The 17,603-nt window shown below is 34.6% G+C and overlaps 1 protein-coding gene across 2 annotated transcripts in view; it reads left to right on the top strand.

Annotated features, from left to right (window-relative positions):
- PKN2 (protein kinase N2) overlaps positions 1 to 17,603 on the top strand; it is a 140,498-nt gene that overhangs the window by 101,919 nt on the left and 20,976 nt on the right. For both annotated transcript variants that reach the window (XM_046004623.1, XM_046004613.1), the window contains 8 exons: positions 4,187 to 4,330; positions 4,649 to 4,724; positions 5,311 to 5,485; positions 5,720 to 5,846; positions 6,332 to 6,462; positions 6,543 to 6,618; positions 6,697 to 6,788; positions 13,650 to 13,826. In XM_046004623.1, the coding sequence (XP_045860579.1) occupies positions 4,187 to 4,330; positions 4,649 to 4,724; positions 5,311 to 5,485; positions 5,720 to 5,846; positions 6,332 to 6,462; positions 6,543 to 6,618; positions 6,697 to 6,788; positions 13,650 to 13,826 (998 nt within the window). The remainder of the gene's footprint in view (positions 1 to 4,186; positions 4,331 to 4,648; positions 4,725 to 5,310; positions 5,486 to 5,719; positions 5,847 to 6,331; positions 6,463 to 6,542; positions 6,619 to 6,696; positions 6,789 to 13,649; positions 13,827 to 17,603) is intronic.

Below are 17,603 nucleotides of genomic sequence, written 5' to 3'. Positions count from 1 at the left end.
ACTGAATAGACATTTTTTTAAAGAAGACATTCACATAGTCAACAGGTAACATATAAAGGTGCTCAACATCACGGACCATCAAGGAGATGGCCAGTCAAAACCATAATGAGATACAACCTCATACCTGTTAGAACAGCTGTCATCAAGAAGACAAGAGACAACAAGTGTAGACAAGGATGTGGAGAAAAAGAAACCTTTGTGCACTATTGATGGGAATGTAAATTGGTACAGCCACTATGAAAAATAGTATGAAGGTTCCTCGAAAAATTAAAAATAGAACTATATGATTCGTATATATATATACTCCTGAGTATATATTCAAAAGAAATGAAAACGATATCGAAGAGCTATCTGCACTTCCATGTTCATTGCAGCATTATTCACAATGGCCAAGTTATAGAAACAACATGTCTGTCAATGGATGAATGGGTAAAGAAGATGAGACGTGAGATCTGTATGGAACATTAGTTAACCATGAGAAAGAGGAAATCCTGCTATTTGCAACGACATGGATGACCTTGAGGACATTATACTAAGTGTAATAAGCAAAAGACAAATGCTGTATGGTATCGTTTGTATGTGGAATCTTGAAAATAAAAATAAAAAAAGCCAACATCCGGAAATGAGGTAGAAAATGCCAGGAACTAGGGGATGGGGAAAATATAGAGAGGTTGGTAAAAAGAAAAAAAAGTGCAAATTTTAATTATAAAATGAATAAGGTCTGAGCATCCAGTGTATAACATGGTGACTATAGTTAAAATAACACTGTGTAAATGAAATTTTTTTCATTTAAATTCAATTAGCTAATGTAAATGAAATTTACTGAGAGTAGAACTTAAATGTTCTCAAATATAAAATATGTGGAATGATGGTTGTGTTAATTAACTAGATGGGAAGAATCTTCAGTGTATACATACAAAATATCTTGATATACACCCTTTTTTTATGACTTTTTATTTATTTGACTAGAGAGAGAGACAGCAGGGAAGGGAGCACAGCAGGGGGAGTGGGAGAGGGAGGAGCAGATTTCCAGGTGAGCAGGGAGCCTAGTGCAGGGCTCCATCCCAGGACCCTGGGATCACAACCTGAGCTGAAGGCAGACACTTAATGACTGAGCCACAGGTACCCCTTGATAAACACTTTAATGTACACAATTTCACTTAAAAAGTAGTTATTTTAAAAATATTTAGTATTGGGGTACCTGGGTGGCTCAGTGGGTTAAGCCACTGGCTTCGGCTCAGGTCATGATCTCAGGGTCCTGGGATCAGGTCCCGCATGGGGCTCTCTGCTCAGCCAGGAGCCTGCTTCCCCCCTCACTCTCTGCCTGCCTCTCTGGTTACTTGTGATCTCTCTCTGTCAAATAAATAAATAAAATCTTTTTAAAAAAATTTAGTATTTATGTGTTAAGAAACTAGTACTTTGGTGTGAAAATTCTGAGAGAAAAAATAATTTACTTCATTTTTATGTAACCAGTTATTTACTAATAGAGTCTGTCTGTTGTATACTATATAATTTCTCAGAGCATGGAATTAGAATTAATACAGTATCCCTATCTTCTCTTACACATTTATTTTTCATGTGGAAAAATCAGTTTTTGAAATCTAGTTTAGCAAAGATAAGATGTCATCAGAAAGATTGTGGTACATTCTGATGCTCAAACTGAACTTATTGTGAGCTAGTATTTCTTATGGTGTCCCATAGGTGTCACTGTGTTTCTTTTGTAAAGTATCCTCCATTGCCTCAAGAGTTCCTCCCAGTTTGGGAACTTCAGCCTTCTTGATGCTTCACTACCTTTTATGCTAGATATGCGCTGGGGTTTTTTAATTGCAGCACATTTTTTAAGTTGTTCTTCTCCTCCTTATAGGGCTGATTCAACATCTCTTTTTCTGTTTATTTTCAGGCATTATAGACTTCAGACAAATCATTCAGATGCCTTAGATCTACAACAGAGTTATTTCTTTGATTCTAGGTTCAAATTCATAATAAGACCAAATGAAGCAGTGGTTGGGACAGTTTGCCAGAACTGCCCTGGAGTATCTCAGATCATACTGCTCTGCTATTTTGGTGATGATTTGACTCCATCTAGAATTTTGTTGCTCTTAGAGTTTGTCATTACCTAGAAAGATGTCCTTGCTTTCTAGAACTGGCCTACTTCATTTGGAAAATTGCCAGCAAATAAGCAGTCACACTTAGAGTTTAAATTCAGTAAACATTAGTGAGCTAACTTTATATAAAAGGTATTTTCCTTATTGGGTGCTCTATTCCTGCTTTACCTATCCAAATACACACAGGGTGTTAGAGATTGAAGTATGTTTAGAGTTCCTAAAACAGTGTTGTAAGTATTGACATAAAAGATCTTAATCTGCTCTAGATCACAGTTATCCTCCCCCCCTTAAATTATAGAGAGTCCTATTCACAAGGAACAAGGCAAAGTCACAAAAAGTGAAGAGCTTTATACCTAAAACCTCAGTGTAGAATTCCAAGAAAGCTAGCCTTCTATCTCAAAGCTTAGATCTTTCTAACACACTTCAGTTAAAAACACAGAACGAAGTGAAAGCAAAAAGAGAAATGAGTTAATGTATGTTACCAGATTGTCTAGAATAAATACAAATGTAGTGATTGGACCTCTTCTCATCCGGAGAAAGATATAATCTTAACCATGTGTTAACTGTTAGCAGTGTGAAAGTATAAGAACTTTTAATAAATACAAATTCCATTGCCAGCATCTATACCTCTTGCATCTGTCAGCCTGATCTATCACAGGTCTTCCTCCCTGCCATCGGGAATAAGAAAGGAGAAAGTACACCTCTCCTAGTCTAAAACCGTGTAGTGTAAATTGTCGGTCCCTGGTTCAGTTATTCACCTAGTTTGTTTCCCAGAATAACTTCCCAAAATATTTAAACTTTTAACTTGAGTAGATGCCATTTGCCTGATCTTAAAAGAATTACACTTCTTCTTTCATGACAAGCATTCTCTCTCATAGTAATTACATTTCATAGAGAAAGAGGAGGTGGCCCTGGGTTCACATACTGCCATAGATGCATACCTTTTTCTGATTAGTTATGAGACCTTCTGGTGCGTTGTGTTTTTACTTTTTTTTAAATTTTATGTTCTGTTTTTTATAAGTTTTTTGTCTTCATTTGCATCAACTCATTGTATAATTTAAAGTGAAAATGTTTGTTACTATTTATACCAGAAGTTTATGTAATAGGCGTAAGTTCATAAATTGAAAGTTCTTACAGGAAAGAAATAACTTGAGCCTAAGGAGGGGGGAAATGTTTAGCTCGTCTTGTGAATGGTTTGCAAAATCCTGAGAAACAAAGTAATGGAGAAGTCTGGTGCTTTCTAATTAAAATATATGTAGATTATAACATATATGTAGAGGTCAGTTTATGGCTTGACCCCCTATTTATAAACTGTGTTCTAATTGATTGTTTTAAACCTTAAGTATGTTTTTCCACATAAGCGTTATTTTTAATGATTACAGAGTATTCTCTTATATGGATATGGTATAATATACTTGTCCCTAGTTTCTGGACATTCAGGCTGTTGCTACTTTGCTGCCTTATGTGGGAGGGAGAAGGGTTGTAATAAATGAACATCATTTTGTGTAAAACTTAGTCTGAATCTCCCTTCCTACCTGCATCTGCCGTTGCTATCACTAGTGCTATTACCCGGTAGTATTCTTTTGAAGATTAAATGATCTAATACTTTCAAAGTGCTTAGTACAGTGTGTGGCACACTGTAAGTGCAGAATAAATGCTGTCTGCAGACCTTTCCCTAACTCAGCATTGGGATAAGGAAATAAGACAGTTTGAAATGGGTTCTTTGTGGAGAGCACTGAGGTTTTTCAGTAATAGCACAGTAAGTGATACCAGGACTGAAGCTGTGACATTTCTGTGGTCATTCTTCTGTATTGGTTATTCCAGTTGTGTATTCTTTGTTTTAAAAAAAAAAAAAAGGAATATCTTAGCTGGAGACTGGTGGAGTATAAATTTCTTCCTTGTAGTTAAAAATATGTAAGTTTGTTAATATATAATAGAGAAACATTACAGAGCACTCTAAATAGTGTGACTTTTTTGTGTGTTATCTTTGTTTATTTGTATTTTATATTTTTTGTGATCTTTTATTCAAGTGTGTGTCCAATGATGTCTTCTCTGTTTTATTTTTTTTTTAATTATCCTAGTCACGTGAACTGGAAATTTCAGTTTATTGGCGTGATTGGAGATCTCTGTGTGCTGTAAAATTTCTGAGGTTAGAAGATTTTTTAGACAACCAACGGCATGGCATGTGTCTCTATTTGGAACCACAGGGTACTTTATTTGCAGAGGTAATAAATGTGTTTTATTAAATGTGCATCACTATTATTGAAATTATGTATGTAGGCAGCATGATGTAAAAATGGAAAAAGTATTAGACTGAACAGCAGACAATTTAAATTCTTCGCTCAACTCCACTACTGCATAGGTGTATTACCTTGAGATAAATCATTTATCCTCTCTAGGTCTACTTTCTCACCTAGAAAATAAGTTGGACTTAAAATATATCGATGGTTCTCTTAAGTTTTCAAAAGTTAGAAGTTTGATCAATTTCATGAACCATAAATCCAAAACTATACTCATGTCAACTTGAATTTTCTTCACTGCAGGTTACCTTTTTTAATCCAGTTATTGAAAGAAGACCCAAACTCCAAAGACAAAAGAAAATTTTTTCAAAACAACAAGGTAGTTATCCAGGAATCAAATATGTCTTTTGGTGTATTCTGTTGTATAGATGATCTACATTTAAAAGTGATACCCATCTTTGTTTTTTGTTTTCCATTCATTTCTAACTTTTTTTTATTAAGGAACATTTCAAACATATTCATGAGTAGAGAGACTGGCACTGTGTTCCCTCACTCAGCCTCAACAACAGTCAACTCATGGCCAATTTTGTTTCATTTATATCCCATCCACATACTACTTCAGATTATATGAATCAAAGGTAGACACCATATTGATTCATCCATAAATATTATAGTTATTTGCTCTAAAAGTTCATTCTTTTTTTTTAAGAGAATTCTTTTTTAAACCTTAGCCACATATCATTGCTAGACTTGAACAAATAGTGCCTACCTATTTATTTTTAAAACTATTTTTACTATTTCACACTAGCCTTTAATAAAAAACAGTTAAGAACTATTTTTGAAGTGACAAATTTTGTTTGTTCTTCATAAATTATAAACCAGTGAGTATGAATTTTTAAATTATGGCTTTTGCTAATATATTAAAAAATTACTTATTCTATTTTCTTTATTCACAATATCCACAGGCAAAACATTTCTCAGAGCTCCTCAGATGAATATTAATATTGCCACATGGGGAAGGCTAGTGAGAAGAGCTATTCCTACAGTAAATCACTCTGGCACCTTCAGCCCTCAAGCTCCTGTGCCTGCTACAGTGCCAGTAGTTGATGTACGCATCCCTGAACTAGCACCTCCAGCTAGGTATGTGTCTAAGATTTTTAAGCATGGCTTTTATGAAATAGTTATTGTAACATTCATACATACTGCTTACAGTGGATCTATTAAAAGTCTGTTTTTTTCCAAATAGTATATTGAACTTAGTGTTCTGCTTACTTTAAAATAATAATATAAAAAAAAAAAAGATTGTTTGCTTTAATTTTAAAGCTATTATACTTTTGATTACTGTTTTTGGTGAATTACTTTATCTTCTATAAGTGATTCTACAGTAACCAAATTGGACTTTGATCTTGAACCTGAACCTCCTCCGGCCCCACCACGTGATTCTTCTCTTGGAGAAATAGATGAATCTGCTAAATTAAGAGATTCGGATACACCAGGACAGGCAAGGCATTTTAAACTTGTATAATTCCTTTTCACCAAATGAATTACCAATAAAAGCATCATAGTGAGGTGTACATTTCAATTAATTTAAATTGCCTGGGTGAACTGTGTTTTTATGTTTCTTGTGAGTGAAACATAAAACCTCTGGAAGCTCATGGGCCAATACAGATGGAATAGGCTGCTGAAGGTAAAAGGAGCATACGAGCATGGTTGATATTAGATGATATATTTCTTCAAACACTCTTCACCTCCTAACTTGGTTAACATGATTTCTGAATATACTTTGAAGATGATGATAATGTGTTCATTTTTCAAATTTTTTAAGTAAGTGTAATATAGAATTAATAATTGTAAGAATGTCCATTTTCTGAATTACACTTTTCTCGCTAATATTTCTATTGACTTTTGAAACGTTTGAACTTTATCTTTACCAAATAAGTTGTTTTCAGTGTTTCTATTATTTAATGAGTATTTAATATTTTATAGGGTTCAGAAACTGTCTTGGATATTGAGAATGACAGAAATAGTATACTTCCAAAATCTCCATCTGAATATGAGCCTGATATTCCTCAGTCAGGCCTAGGATACAGTGGTATTCGAGAACTTGAGGATAGAAGGTAAAATATATGCACAGCTTTGCTACTACATGTTTGGACCCATACTTTTGCCTTATTTTTAATTGACATACTGTTTTCAGATCCCAACAGATGTTTCAGTTTAATCTACAAGACTTCAGATGTTGTGCTGTCTTGGGTAGAGGACATTTTGGAAAGGTAATCTTTTAAGTTTTCTTGGAATGACTATGAAAGTAATAACTCAAATAGAAAATACTTACTTTAATCTCATTTCAGGTGCTTTTGGCTGAATATAAACACACAAACGAGATGTTTGCTATAAAAGCCTTAAAGAAAGGAGACATTGTGGCTCGAGATGAAGTAGACAGGTTAGTGGGGTTTTTTTTAATGAAATTGTTCATTTTTCTGAAGTTTTAACTTAAGATCATGAAAATTGATGTATATATTGCAACAGCAAAACCTTCCATTTCCATTATATATGAAGAAACTAAATTGATGTATCTATACTTGATTAGGGTAGGCATTAATTACTGTTTTTCTTTCCACCCAGCTTCTCCATATGACAGTTTACTGGTTAGTGGGTACCAAAGAAAGGTGATGAAATGTTTAAAAAATTCTGTTAAGTTTTTTATACTTGGAGATGATAAAGTGTTTATGTGGAACAGGAACTGTTACTCATCTGTGGTCAGATGACACTATTTCCCATTTCATATTACAGAAGTAACAGAATGTCAGTTATAGGTAATCTGCATTTAACTGAGTGGTTAATATATTCTGCTTTTTAAAATGTACCTATGTCTATAGGGCACCTGGGTGACTCAGTGGTTTAAGCCTCTGCCTTCAGCTCAGTTCATGGTTTCAGGGTCCTGTGATCGAGTCCTACATCTGGCTCTCTGCTTAGGAGGGAGCCTGCTTCCCTCTCTCCCTCTTCCTGCCTCTCTTGCTACTTGTGATCTCTCACTCTCTGTCAAATAAATAAACTCTTTTAAAAAAAAACCTATATCTATATTTTTGCTTTCATTTTTCTTAAAAATTTTTTTTTAACCAGAGCATTTTTTTTTTTAATTAAAGATTTTTGTTTATTTGACACAGAGAGAACACAAGCAGGGGGAGCAGCAGAAAGAGGGAGAGGCAGAAGCAAGCTCCCTTTGGAGCAGGGAGCCCGACTTGGGGCTCGATCACAGAACCCTGAGACCATGGCCTGAGCCAAAGGCAGGTGCTTAACCAGCTGAGCCACCTAGGCACCCCTAACCAGAGCATCTTACCTCTCTGGGTTTAATAAATGTAAAATGATACGGATACATCCTTATATACAGTTTTTAAAATGCAAGGGCTTGGGGGACAATATTATAATTGGGTCAGAGACCCATCCTAGTAGGATGATTAAATAAAAAATTATTGCATAACAAATGGCTTATTTATTACAGAGAGAGACTTTCACTTGGTATTTATAAGCAGTATTTGTCTTAAACCACTTGGAAGCATCAACTGATATAATAGAAGGCAGCCCTGTATATGAAGAGAGCCTAGGGCTATGAGTGAAAAGACCGGCTTCTCTATTCCTGGTTGTTTCTTCTTAATTAATGATTTGACCCCAGGGAAATTCACTGAACATCTTTGAACCTCAGTTAACCCACATTTTGTAAAACATGTTTACTGGTAATGCTTGCCTTAGTGAATTGTATTAAGTGTTACACACACACACACTGCTACTTCTGATGTTTTTCCCCATCCTATAGGAAGTTCGTTCTTTCTTTTTATGATTTATTTATTTATTTGAGAGATTGAGAGCGTGTGCACTCAGGCTGGGAAGGGGCAGAGGGAGAGAAATTCAGGCAGACTCCAAGCTGAGTGCTGAGCCCCCACGAGGAACCCATCACAGGGCTCAGTCTGACAACCCTGAAATCATGACCTGAACTGAAATCAAGAGTCAGTCATTCAGCCAACTGTGCCACCCAAGCAGTCTGGAAAGTTCTTAGAATTAGGGTAGCTCTTGAAAATGAAGTTTTCCTTGGGGCACCTGGGTGGCTCAGTGGGTTAAAGCCTCTGCTTTTGGCTCAGGTCATGATCCCAGGGTCCTGGGATCGAGCCCTGCATCCGGCTCTCTACTTGGCTGGGAGCCTGCTTCCTTTCCTCTCTCTCTGCCACCTCTCTGCCTAGTTGTGATCTCTGTCTGTCAAATAAATAAATAAAATTTAAAAAAAAAAAAAAGAAGTTTTCCTTTATGTAAGAAAAAAAAAATTTCTTTTGGATTTGCCTATTTATCTTTTACCTGTTTTCCATATCCCTCAATTACATCAAAATAAACTCTTTTTGATACGTGAAACTATTCAGAGAGGATTTTGCTGAATATTTACACTATGCTGTGCACCATAGGATATGTTTATAACTTTTTATTTTACTGAAGTAGTTGGTTAAAGCAAACCTTTAATCACAGTGTCAGTTTTTTTATAACTGCAGTAATACTAAGGTCAACTATTTTTCTTTTATGGAAGAATATTTGCTTTATTCCAGATCTGTGAATGGTAAATTCTTTTTTTTTCCAAAAGTAATAGTAAACCGGTACTACCTCTGATAATCTTGGTGGTTTATATAGCTTCTTGCTACCTTGTTACTACTGTGAGCCAAGTCTTAATAGAAGAACACTTTCTAATTAAATCTAAACAGAATAACCTTCATATTACCGTTAATGAAGGATGGAGCTTTAGCCAGAGCCTAAGCTATTACCCCTACTGAAAATTAATCCAGTCTTGGTGAAAAGTTAATGAGTGATCCTTACTAACTTCAGTTATAAATCCACATATTTGATAACATGGAAGTAAAATAATCTTCAGTAGAACCAGTACAGACACAGAGAAATAGAAAATCTGGATTGAGAAATAAAACTCACTGTTAGAAGGAATTTGAGGAACGCAGCAAAAAGGAACAATTACAGCAAAGCAAGGAAAGAATAGAAAATCAAAAAATGGATGAAAATTTTTGAAAAGTAATACATATTTGTAACTTGCAATTCTGAATAGTAAACAACTCAAACTAATAAGTAAGCAGATTGCTTTATATTCACTTTCTAGTTCATCCTTGTAATAGATTCATAGAATTCAGTGTTATTGCATATTACTGGGTTGTTTTTTTTTTTAATAGGTGTTTCCAAAATACTTAATGACCATTGTCCTTTCTAAGTTTTCTTTCTCTAGTCTGGATTTTATCATTTTACTTAGAAAACTGCCTTTTTTTTTTTTTTAAACAGATCATAGAAAATTCCAAATCAGCCACCTTTTAAAATGAAAATTATGGAGTTACTCTAAAGTAATGTGATTCATTTACAAAGATTGCATTCTCCACCTGCCATTAATAGATAATTCTGTCCCATCTATGCCCAGTCCTGAGTAAGAATTTTTATGTCCCTGTAGTGCCTCCTCATTCTTTTCTTACCAGTCCATATTTCAAGACAGTTCATATTTCAATTCCAGAATATTACTGGAATTATATTGGTTGGAAGTATATTTTTGTAGTCATAGAACAAAAGCACAGCTAATCAGATATTATAAATATATACTGGACACCTGGATGGCTCAGTCAGTTAAGTATGTGAGTTTGGCTCGGGTCATGATCTCAGGGTCCTGGGACTGAGTCTCCTGAGTCAGGCTCCATGCTCAGCCAGAGAGTCTGCTTCTCCCTCCCTCCTTGCCTCTCCTCACACTCATGTTCTCTCTTTCTCAAATAAGTAAATAAAATCTTCACAAATAAATCAACCAACAAATAAAGATTTTATAAATAACTATACATTTATTTATATTTAAAATCTATACATATAAAATATACATGAATATGATTCAGTCCTAAGACCTTAGTCTTATTAATGATGTTATTTTCCACTGACCAAAATAACTATTTATACAAGCTTCTAAGTTTCTAGAATGTCTAATAATGTACTGAACTCTGAAGAAAGTGTACAAAAATGTTAGGATGGAATTAGTCACTTAGGGAAATAAAACATAAGTACATTAGTTATGTAAATAAAATAGACCAGGTATGTTTGAATTTAAAATAAACACTACAGACAGTAGCAGCTCAAAGAAAGGGGAACATCATGGTGTGCAGATGGATTTAGGTAAGGCCTTGTAAGAGAGATTGGATTTGTGCTATTCTTTGGCAGATGGAAGATGCTTGGAAATACGGAGAGAAGTGAGGGAAATGTTCTGGACAGAATGAATAAAATTTGAAGTTTTTAATAAGGTTGGATTGTTCCATGAATTTTTAAGGGGAATATACAATTTTGGTAAGGTTGGGAAAACTTAGATGCTAACAGTGTAGCTTTTTTGGTGTGCTGTAAAATGCCTGAAATTATTGTGACAATTTTGGTCTACGAAGAGCCTGCCTCCTTTACCTAAGAGTCTGAGACATCTATCCAGTCCTCCTAAGTATTCCTAGTCCTCATCAAAGCACTCCTGTGAATGACATTAAAACCATTTTAAGAGGCATTTTGATCAGTGAGTCTCAATCTTTTACATCATTTACATGTTTAACACAAGTCTAACCTAATACCCATCCATGAGAATTAGTGATTCACCCATTAGTAAATTAGTAATTTACCCATAAATAAAACCATATAGACAATGAAGAGACAGTGTTGTTATCTGCTTGAGCCCAAACATCTTTTTTGTTTTTATTTTGTCTGAATGTTTTATCTATAGTACCCAAAATTTAGATAGATTTCATGAATCTATTGTTTTAGAAGCCATCTTATCAGGCTTACCCAACTGGACATTATTTTCTGATATATTTAAGTGGTGATAAAAATCAGAGCTATTAACTTAAAGTCTTCTTTGGAATTTATTTCTAATAATCACTTACTTTGTAATAACACTTAGAAACATTGCCAAATATATGTAGACATAACCCTAGTTTTAAAACAATTACAGTGGGACTTTGTTTTTTAGTATGTGTAAAATTATAAACAATAAATTTGTTTTCTGTTTCACACAATAAAATTGTGTGAAATCAGAGAGAGGGTAAGAGTTTGTCTAGAATGTGACCTTATTACTGGAGTCTAAACACTATTCCATAATAGCTGCATTTACTGTCAGTATTTAAAACTGAGCAGATGTTTTAGTTCGTAATCCAGAGGCAACTATATTAACATAACATTAAAAATTCCATGCTCCTTCTACACAACAGGTATTTTTTTTTAATTTTTTAAATTTAAATGCAGTTAATTAACATATAATGTATTCTTGGTTTCAGAGGTAGAGGTCAGTGATTCATCAGTCTTAAATAATACCCAGTATTATATAAGTGCCCTCCTTAATGTATATCACCCAGTTACTCCATCCCCCCACCTCCCTCACTTCCAGCAACCCTCAATTTGTTTCCTATGGTGGAGAGTCTCTTATGGTTTGTCTCCTACCCTCTCTAGTTTTGTCTTGCTCTTAAATGTTTTCAAAATTCTACTCAAAATTTTTTTGAGTCACAGCAGTATAGCCCAGATACCAAAATAAATATTTTATCTATAAAATTGCCCTTTTTAAAAAAAAAAAAAATAACTCCTTCTTAAAACAACCAAAGGAAAGAAGAATGGATCTACCTCCCTCTAACATTAGCTTTTTTTGGCATTTTGAAATTAGCAATAACAAAAATCTAAGCAATTTTTTAATTTTAAAAACAAAGACATTGTTAATGCTTTTAAACAGTGTCAACAAAGTGCCTATTTTATATTAAAGACATAATCTAATTGTAAAATGTATATTAATATCTTTATTTTCATCAGGTGCTTAAAATATGTTAATTCAACTTGTAGTTGAATAATATTTGATGGGTGCCTGGGTAACTCAGTTGGTTAAGCATCTGACTCTAGTTTCTGCCCAGGTCATGGTCTGAGGGTCATGAGATCAAGCCCCATGTCGGTCTCTGCACTCAGCTTAAAGTCTGTTTGGGATTCTCTCACTCTCCCTTCCCCTCTGCTCCTCCTGCTCACTCACTTGCTCGCTTTCTCTCTCTCAAATAAAGTCTTTTAAAAAAATAAACAGTATTTGACCTGGTTTTCTTCCACATTGAGTTTTAAAGTCAAGTTGATTACTTGGAAAGTAAGGATCCTTTCCAAGGATTACTTGGAAAGGAGGAATGGTATTTTTTGCTATTTTGGCAAAATTAATGTTCCAGAGTCCATAAGGATGATCACTGTTCTTTGTAGCAGCTTGTAAGAGTGACAAGCTGCGCAAAGGCAAAACCTGTGATTGCTATAGATTTTTATAAATTAGATCATTCTCAAGGAGCTTCTTTCTTGAAGCATGTTAATAGAATTCTCTGTGGAGTCTCTTTATTTTCCAGTCAGGCTTCTAAATTAAAATTTTATGCGGCATATCTTTACCTTTCAACTTCATATTTTATATGAAAAAATATTTGAATACTATAGCTTATGAATTATAAAGACTGTCCTTGATATTACCTTCATCAAAAATTTTATATTTTTTAAATTATTCTTGGGGTGCCTGGGTGACTCAGTCAGTTGAGCATCCCACTCTTGGTTTCAGCTTAGGTCATGATCTCAGGGTCCTAGGATTGAACCCTGCAGGCTCCCTGCTCAGCAGGGAGTCTGCTTCTCTCCCTCTCACTCTCCCTCTCCCTCTTCTCCTCTCCTACCATGCATACATGCTCTCTTTCTTTCCCTCTTTATAAAATAAATCTTTAAAAAGTGGTTTTAATTATTCTTTTTTTTTTTAAAGATTTTATTTATTTATTTGACAGAGATAGAGATCACAAGTAGGCAGATGCAGGCAGAGAGAGAGGAGGAAGCAGGCTCCCTGCGGAGCAGAGAGCCCGATGCCGGGCTCGATTCCAGGACCCTGAGATCATGACCTGAGCCGAAGGCAGCGGCTTAATCCACTGAGCCACCCAGGTGCCCCGGTTTTAATTATTCTTTAGGTTGCTAAATTCTCACCATTTCTGATAGTCAGTGTGAACTCTGACCTTTATGTCATGCTGATTATACATTTTAGTTTTCATTGATATATTTCAATTAAAGTTATATATATCAAGCAGACCAAATTTTTAAAGCAAAACTAAGACACATTTTATGGTTTTAAAGTTATAATAGGTAAGAACTTTGGTTTTTTGGAGTTCACTAATTTTTTAAGTAATGTTATTTTCAACTAAAACTTTTGTTGAAAAACCTATTGTTTTTTTTTTTTTATTTTTAAAACCTATTGATTTTTAAATGTTTTCTCTTACAGCCTGATGTGTGAAAAAAGAATTTTTGAAACTGTGAATAGTGTAAGACATCCCTTTTTGGTGAACCTTTTTGCATGTTTCCAAACCAAAGAGCATGTTTGCTTTGTAATGGAATATGCTGCCGGTGGGGACCTAATGATGCACATTCATACTGATGTCTTTTCTGAACCAAGAGCTGTGTGAGTATGCTTTAGACATTTCTCTAAGTTTTTTATATGACAGATTTCTTGCTAGGAAGGAGAAAAGCTGATTTTTTTTTTCTTTCCAAATGGAAAATTTCTGCTAAGAATATGAGAACTCACCTTACTTACCTTTTTGCTATATATAAATGTATTTTACTCCGTTGTCCATGTTGAAAATTTATAGATTAACCTAAATCATACTTGATAATTTAGATACACAGTTTAGGTTCATATTAGTAAAATTTCTCCCTTTTTTTTCTGTTATAATTTCTTCCTAGGGAATGCCATCTTGAATCATGGCTTTTTTTTTTTTTTTTAAGAAACCATGACTTTAAATACTAACTACTCAAAGTATATTGTTAAGTGAAAAAAGAAAGTATAAAGGAGTCTCCATCATGTATTTGTATGAAATATTTATATTTGCATTTTAAAGGACAATAAGTTAAAAGGGTATAAATTATTTGTTTGCATGTGCTTACAGTATCTCTGAAAGGACGTGAAAGAAACTTGTACGCATATTGCCTCCAATGAAAGGTGTAGAAAGCAAACTTCTCACTCTCTTTTTGTGGTTTTTGAATTCAGTGTTATATGAAGATTTTGCTTTTTCAGATGCATTAAGAAAAGTAATAGGAAATTTGAGATTAAATATACGTATATATATATTTTCCCCCTACTGTTATCCCAGTTTTATAGCTCTTCAAGTAATGAAGTTAGGGTTTGAACCTAGGAAAGTGCTCCAAATAGCCACATTCTGTATGCTGATGTTTACCAACTTTGTATCTCCAGCCCTGACTTCTTGCCTAAACTTCCAACTCTAATAACATTCAGCACCAACTTGACTTTTTCCCTTCATATGACTAATAACTATTTCTCTTTGCAAACTAAAGTCCTGATTTTTCCCATTTCCCTGCAACCTTACCCACCATTCCCACCTGCTACTCTTCTAATCTTCCCCTTCTTAATAAATGGCAGCATGAGTTGTTCAAGCCAAAACATAAGGAGTCATTTCTTTTAAGGTTTTAATTCCAGTTAAGGTAGTGTCATATTAGCTTCAGGTGTACAGTATAGTGATTCAGTAATTCCTCTCCCATCACCTTATTACCTGGTACTCATCGCAGGTTCCTTCCTTAATCCCCATCACCTATTTAACCCATCCCTCCACCCACCTCCCCTCTGGTAACCCATCAATGTGTTCTCTATGATTAAGAGTCTGTTTCTTGATTTGAGGGATTTTTTTTTTTTGAGGGTGTCATTCTTGATCCTCTTTTTCCCTCACATGCAACATCCAGATTATTAGCAGGTCTGATCAGCCCACTTTGAAAACATCCCAAATCATAAAGATCATAAACCGGTAGTAAACCTTTACTCTCTGTATTCTGACAACTGACATTTGTGTAACATTTTCACTTTCACTCTTTTATTCGATTTTCATAATGACAGAAAATAGGAGTCCTCTCATACCTTCAAGTTTCAGATGAAGAAATAGAGATGTTAGTTCTGGTGGTTAGTGAAGCTTTCAAAAAGGAGACAGATGTCAAAAAGTAGAAGGCTTTCCCTGAATATTTAAGGATTAAAAGCAGAGCATCTAGACTGTGCTTAGCCTGTGCTAACTGCACATGGGAATTCGTTTGGTTTTGTTTTGCTATGCTCTGCCCTCTTTTAAGGAAATTTAAAATCCAGTTCTGCCTTAAGGAACTTCTGTTTTTGTTGAGAATACAAGGCATATACAAATGAAACTGTTCAGCCCAGTGAAATACAAAAATAAAATGCTGCATTGCGGTACCTCAAATCTGAAGTACCTCCCTCTGATAAGATCCCATTAGATTAAGATCAGATTTCACCTCAAATGTTATTTCTTCAAAATCGTTTCCTGAGTACCCTATCTAAAATACCACTGTATCACTAATGCCCAAATCAGATCAGTCTTATTCTATTTTCTGTTTTATTATCTCCATAGGACTTTATTTCTACCTGAAACCATCTCTTTATTTTTTATGCTTTTATTGCCTGTCTCCCCTCACTAAAAGGGAGAATAGTGTCTATTCTGTCTATTAGTGAAACACCTAGAAGTATGGTTGGTGCATATTAGGTGATTAGTGAATTGTTACTGACCAAGATGGTGATATCAAAAATAATTTGTTTCCTAGCTTTGCACCATTAGACTAATTAGTTACTCTCTCTGAGAGCTTCATTTTCTGTTCCTGTAAAAGATTTAAAGGCTGATTTGAAGATTAAATATTAAATTAATATTTAATGTTAAAAGCAAAAAATATCCAATGTAGTACCTGACACATAGTTTAGTAAGCTTCAGTAAAATATATATTTTAAACAATATATACTATTTGTTGAGTATCATTAGGGTAATTTGTTATAAAAAGAGAAAAGAGAAATCAAGATATTTTTATAATTATTATGTTTTGTCACCAAAATAGGTTTCCTAAAAACTATGTATAAAAATAACTACCTTAAGCAAGTTTAGAATCACATCTGTTTAATAGACGTCAGCTAAATTCTTTAAACTTTCAGCAAATAATTATATAAGATCTAATGTATAATCAAATATTTCTAAATATTTGCATTTTTTAATTCTTCCAAATTATGGCTCCATTTTTTGTAAAAATAAGTAAATACAAGATGTAGCTAAGTTACCAACTTGTGCATATAAGTTTGTTTGTTTTTTTGCCTCTAAGTGTATTCTAAAAGTTTGAAGAACATGCACCAAACTAACGAGTAGTTATCACTATAGATGATAGTGGCATTGGGGTGAGATGGATGGATGGATGACTGATACTGTGCTTCGAGACCCAGGGGTATTAGGTGTACTTATAGAGAAAATGCCTATATATTACTTGCATAATTAAGAACTGATTCTCCTACGTTTTTCCTTATAAGCTATTCTACACTGAAGACAGATCTGCTTTTTAAAATTCATTCGTTTATTACCTATCTTCTCATTCAGTAAGCCTGCTATGTGTCAGGAATTGTGCTAAACATTTAGGATAAACAGTGCAAGAGACAAACATGACCCTGTTCCTCAAGAGTTAATGTTTTGGCTGAGCCCAAGTTTTCCTAAACTCCAAACCCACTTATCCAATTTCTTCACCTGCCCCAAGGCAATTCAAATTCAACATGTCGAAAGCTAACCTCATTTCCCCCACAAAACCTTGGTTACTTCTCTCTTTACCTATCACTCTTTACACAAAAAAGGAAAGCTTGAGAATCTTAAGCTTTTCCACTCCTGCATCCTCTACTGCTAGGGAGACACCAAGTCTTGTCATACTAGTTTTAAAGTTTCTCTTGAATCCATCTCCTACTCTCTGTGTTAACCACTACATGGGAGGTTCTTAGTGTCTGCCATCTGCTACCATACTGAAACAACCTTATATCTTTGGTTTCCCTCTAGATATCTACCTACTTCTACTCCAGCCTTCATACTACTCTCCCTAAAAATCTTTCTCATTCTGCTCTGATTTAAATGGTGTGATTCTCTATTGCTAAAAAAAGAAATTTCAGTATCCATAATATGACATTCAGGGTCCTTCACAACTTGACCCCAGGCTGTCTTTGCAGCTTGTCTCCCACTTCGTCATTCTTAGTTCAGCCACAAATACTTGTTAATAGTTGTCAGACTTATACCTTTTACACCTCTATTGCTTTCCCTCTTAGGGAATGAATGCCCTCTATTTCCCCCATGAGAATTTACTTTTCACACGGTCCTTCTGCCCTTAAGGTAAACTGTAATTTATCCAGATCAAATGTCTCCTCTGGACTTCA

The sequence above is a fragment of the Meles meles genome, chromosome 1 (genome assembly GCF_922984935.1).
Source record: "Meles meles chromosome 1, mMelMel3.1 paternal haplotype, whole genome shotgun sequence".
NCBI classification, from domain to species: Eukaryota; Metazoa; Chordata; class Mammalia; order Carnivora; family Mustelidae; genus Meles; species Meles meles.
The sequence above is the reverse complement of the archived record's forward strand: the minus strand, read 5'-3'. Positions and strand labels throughout refer to the sequence as shown.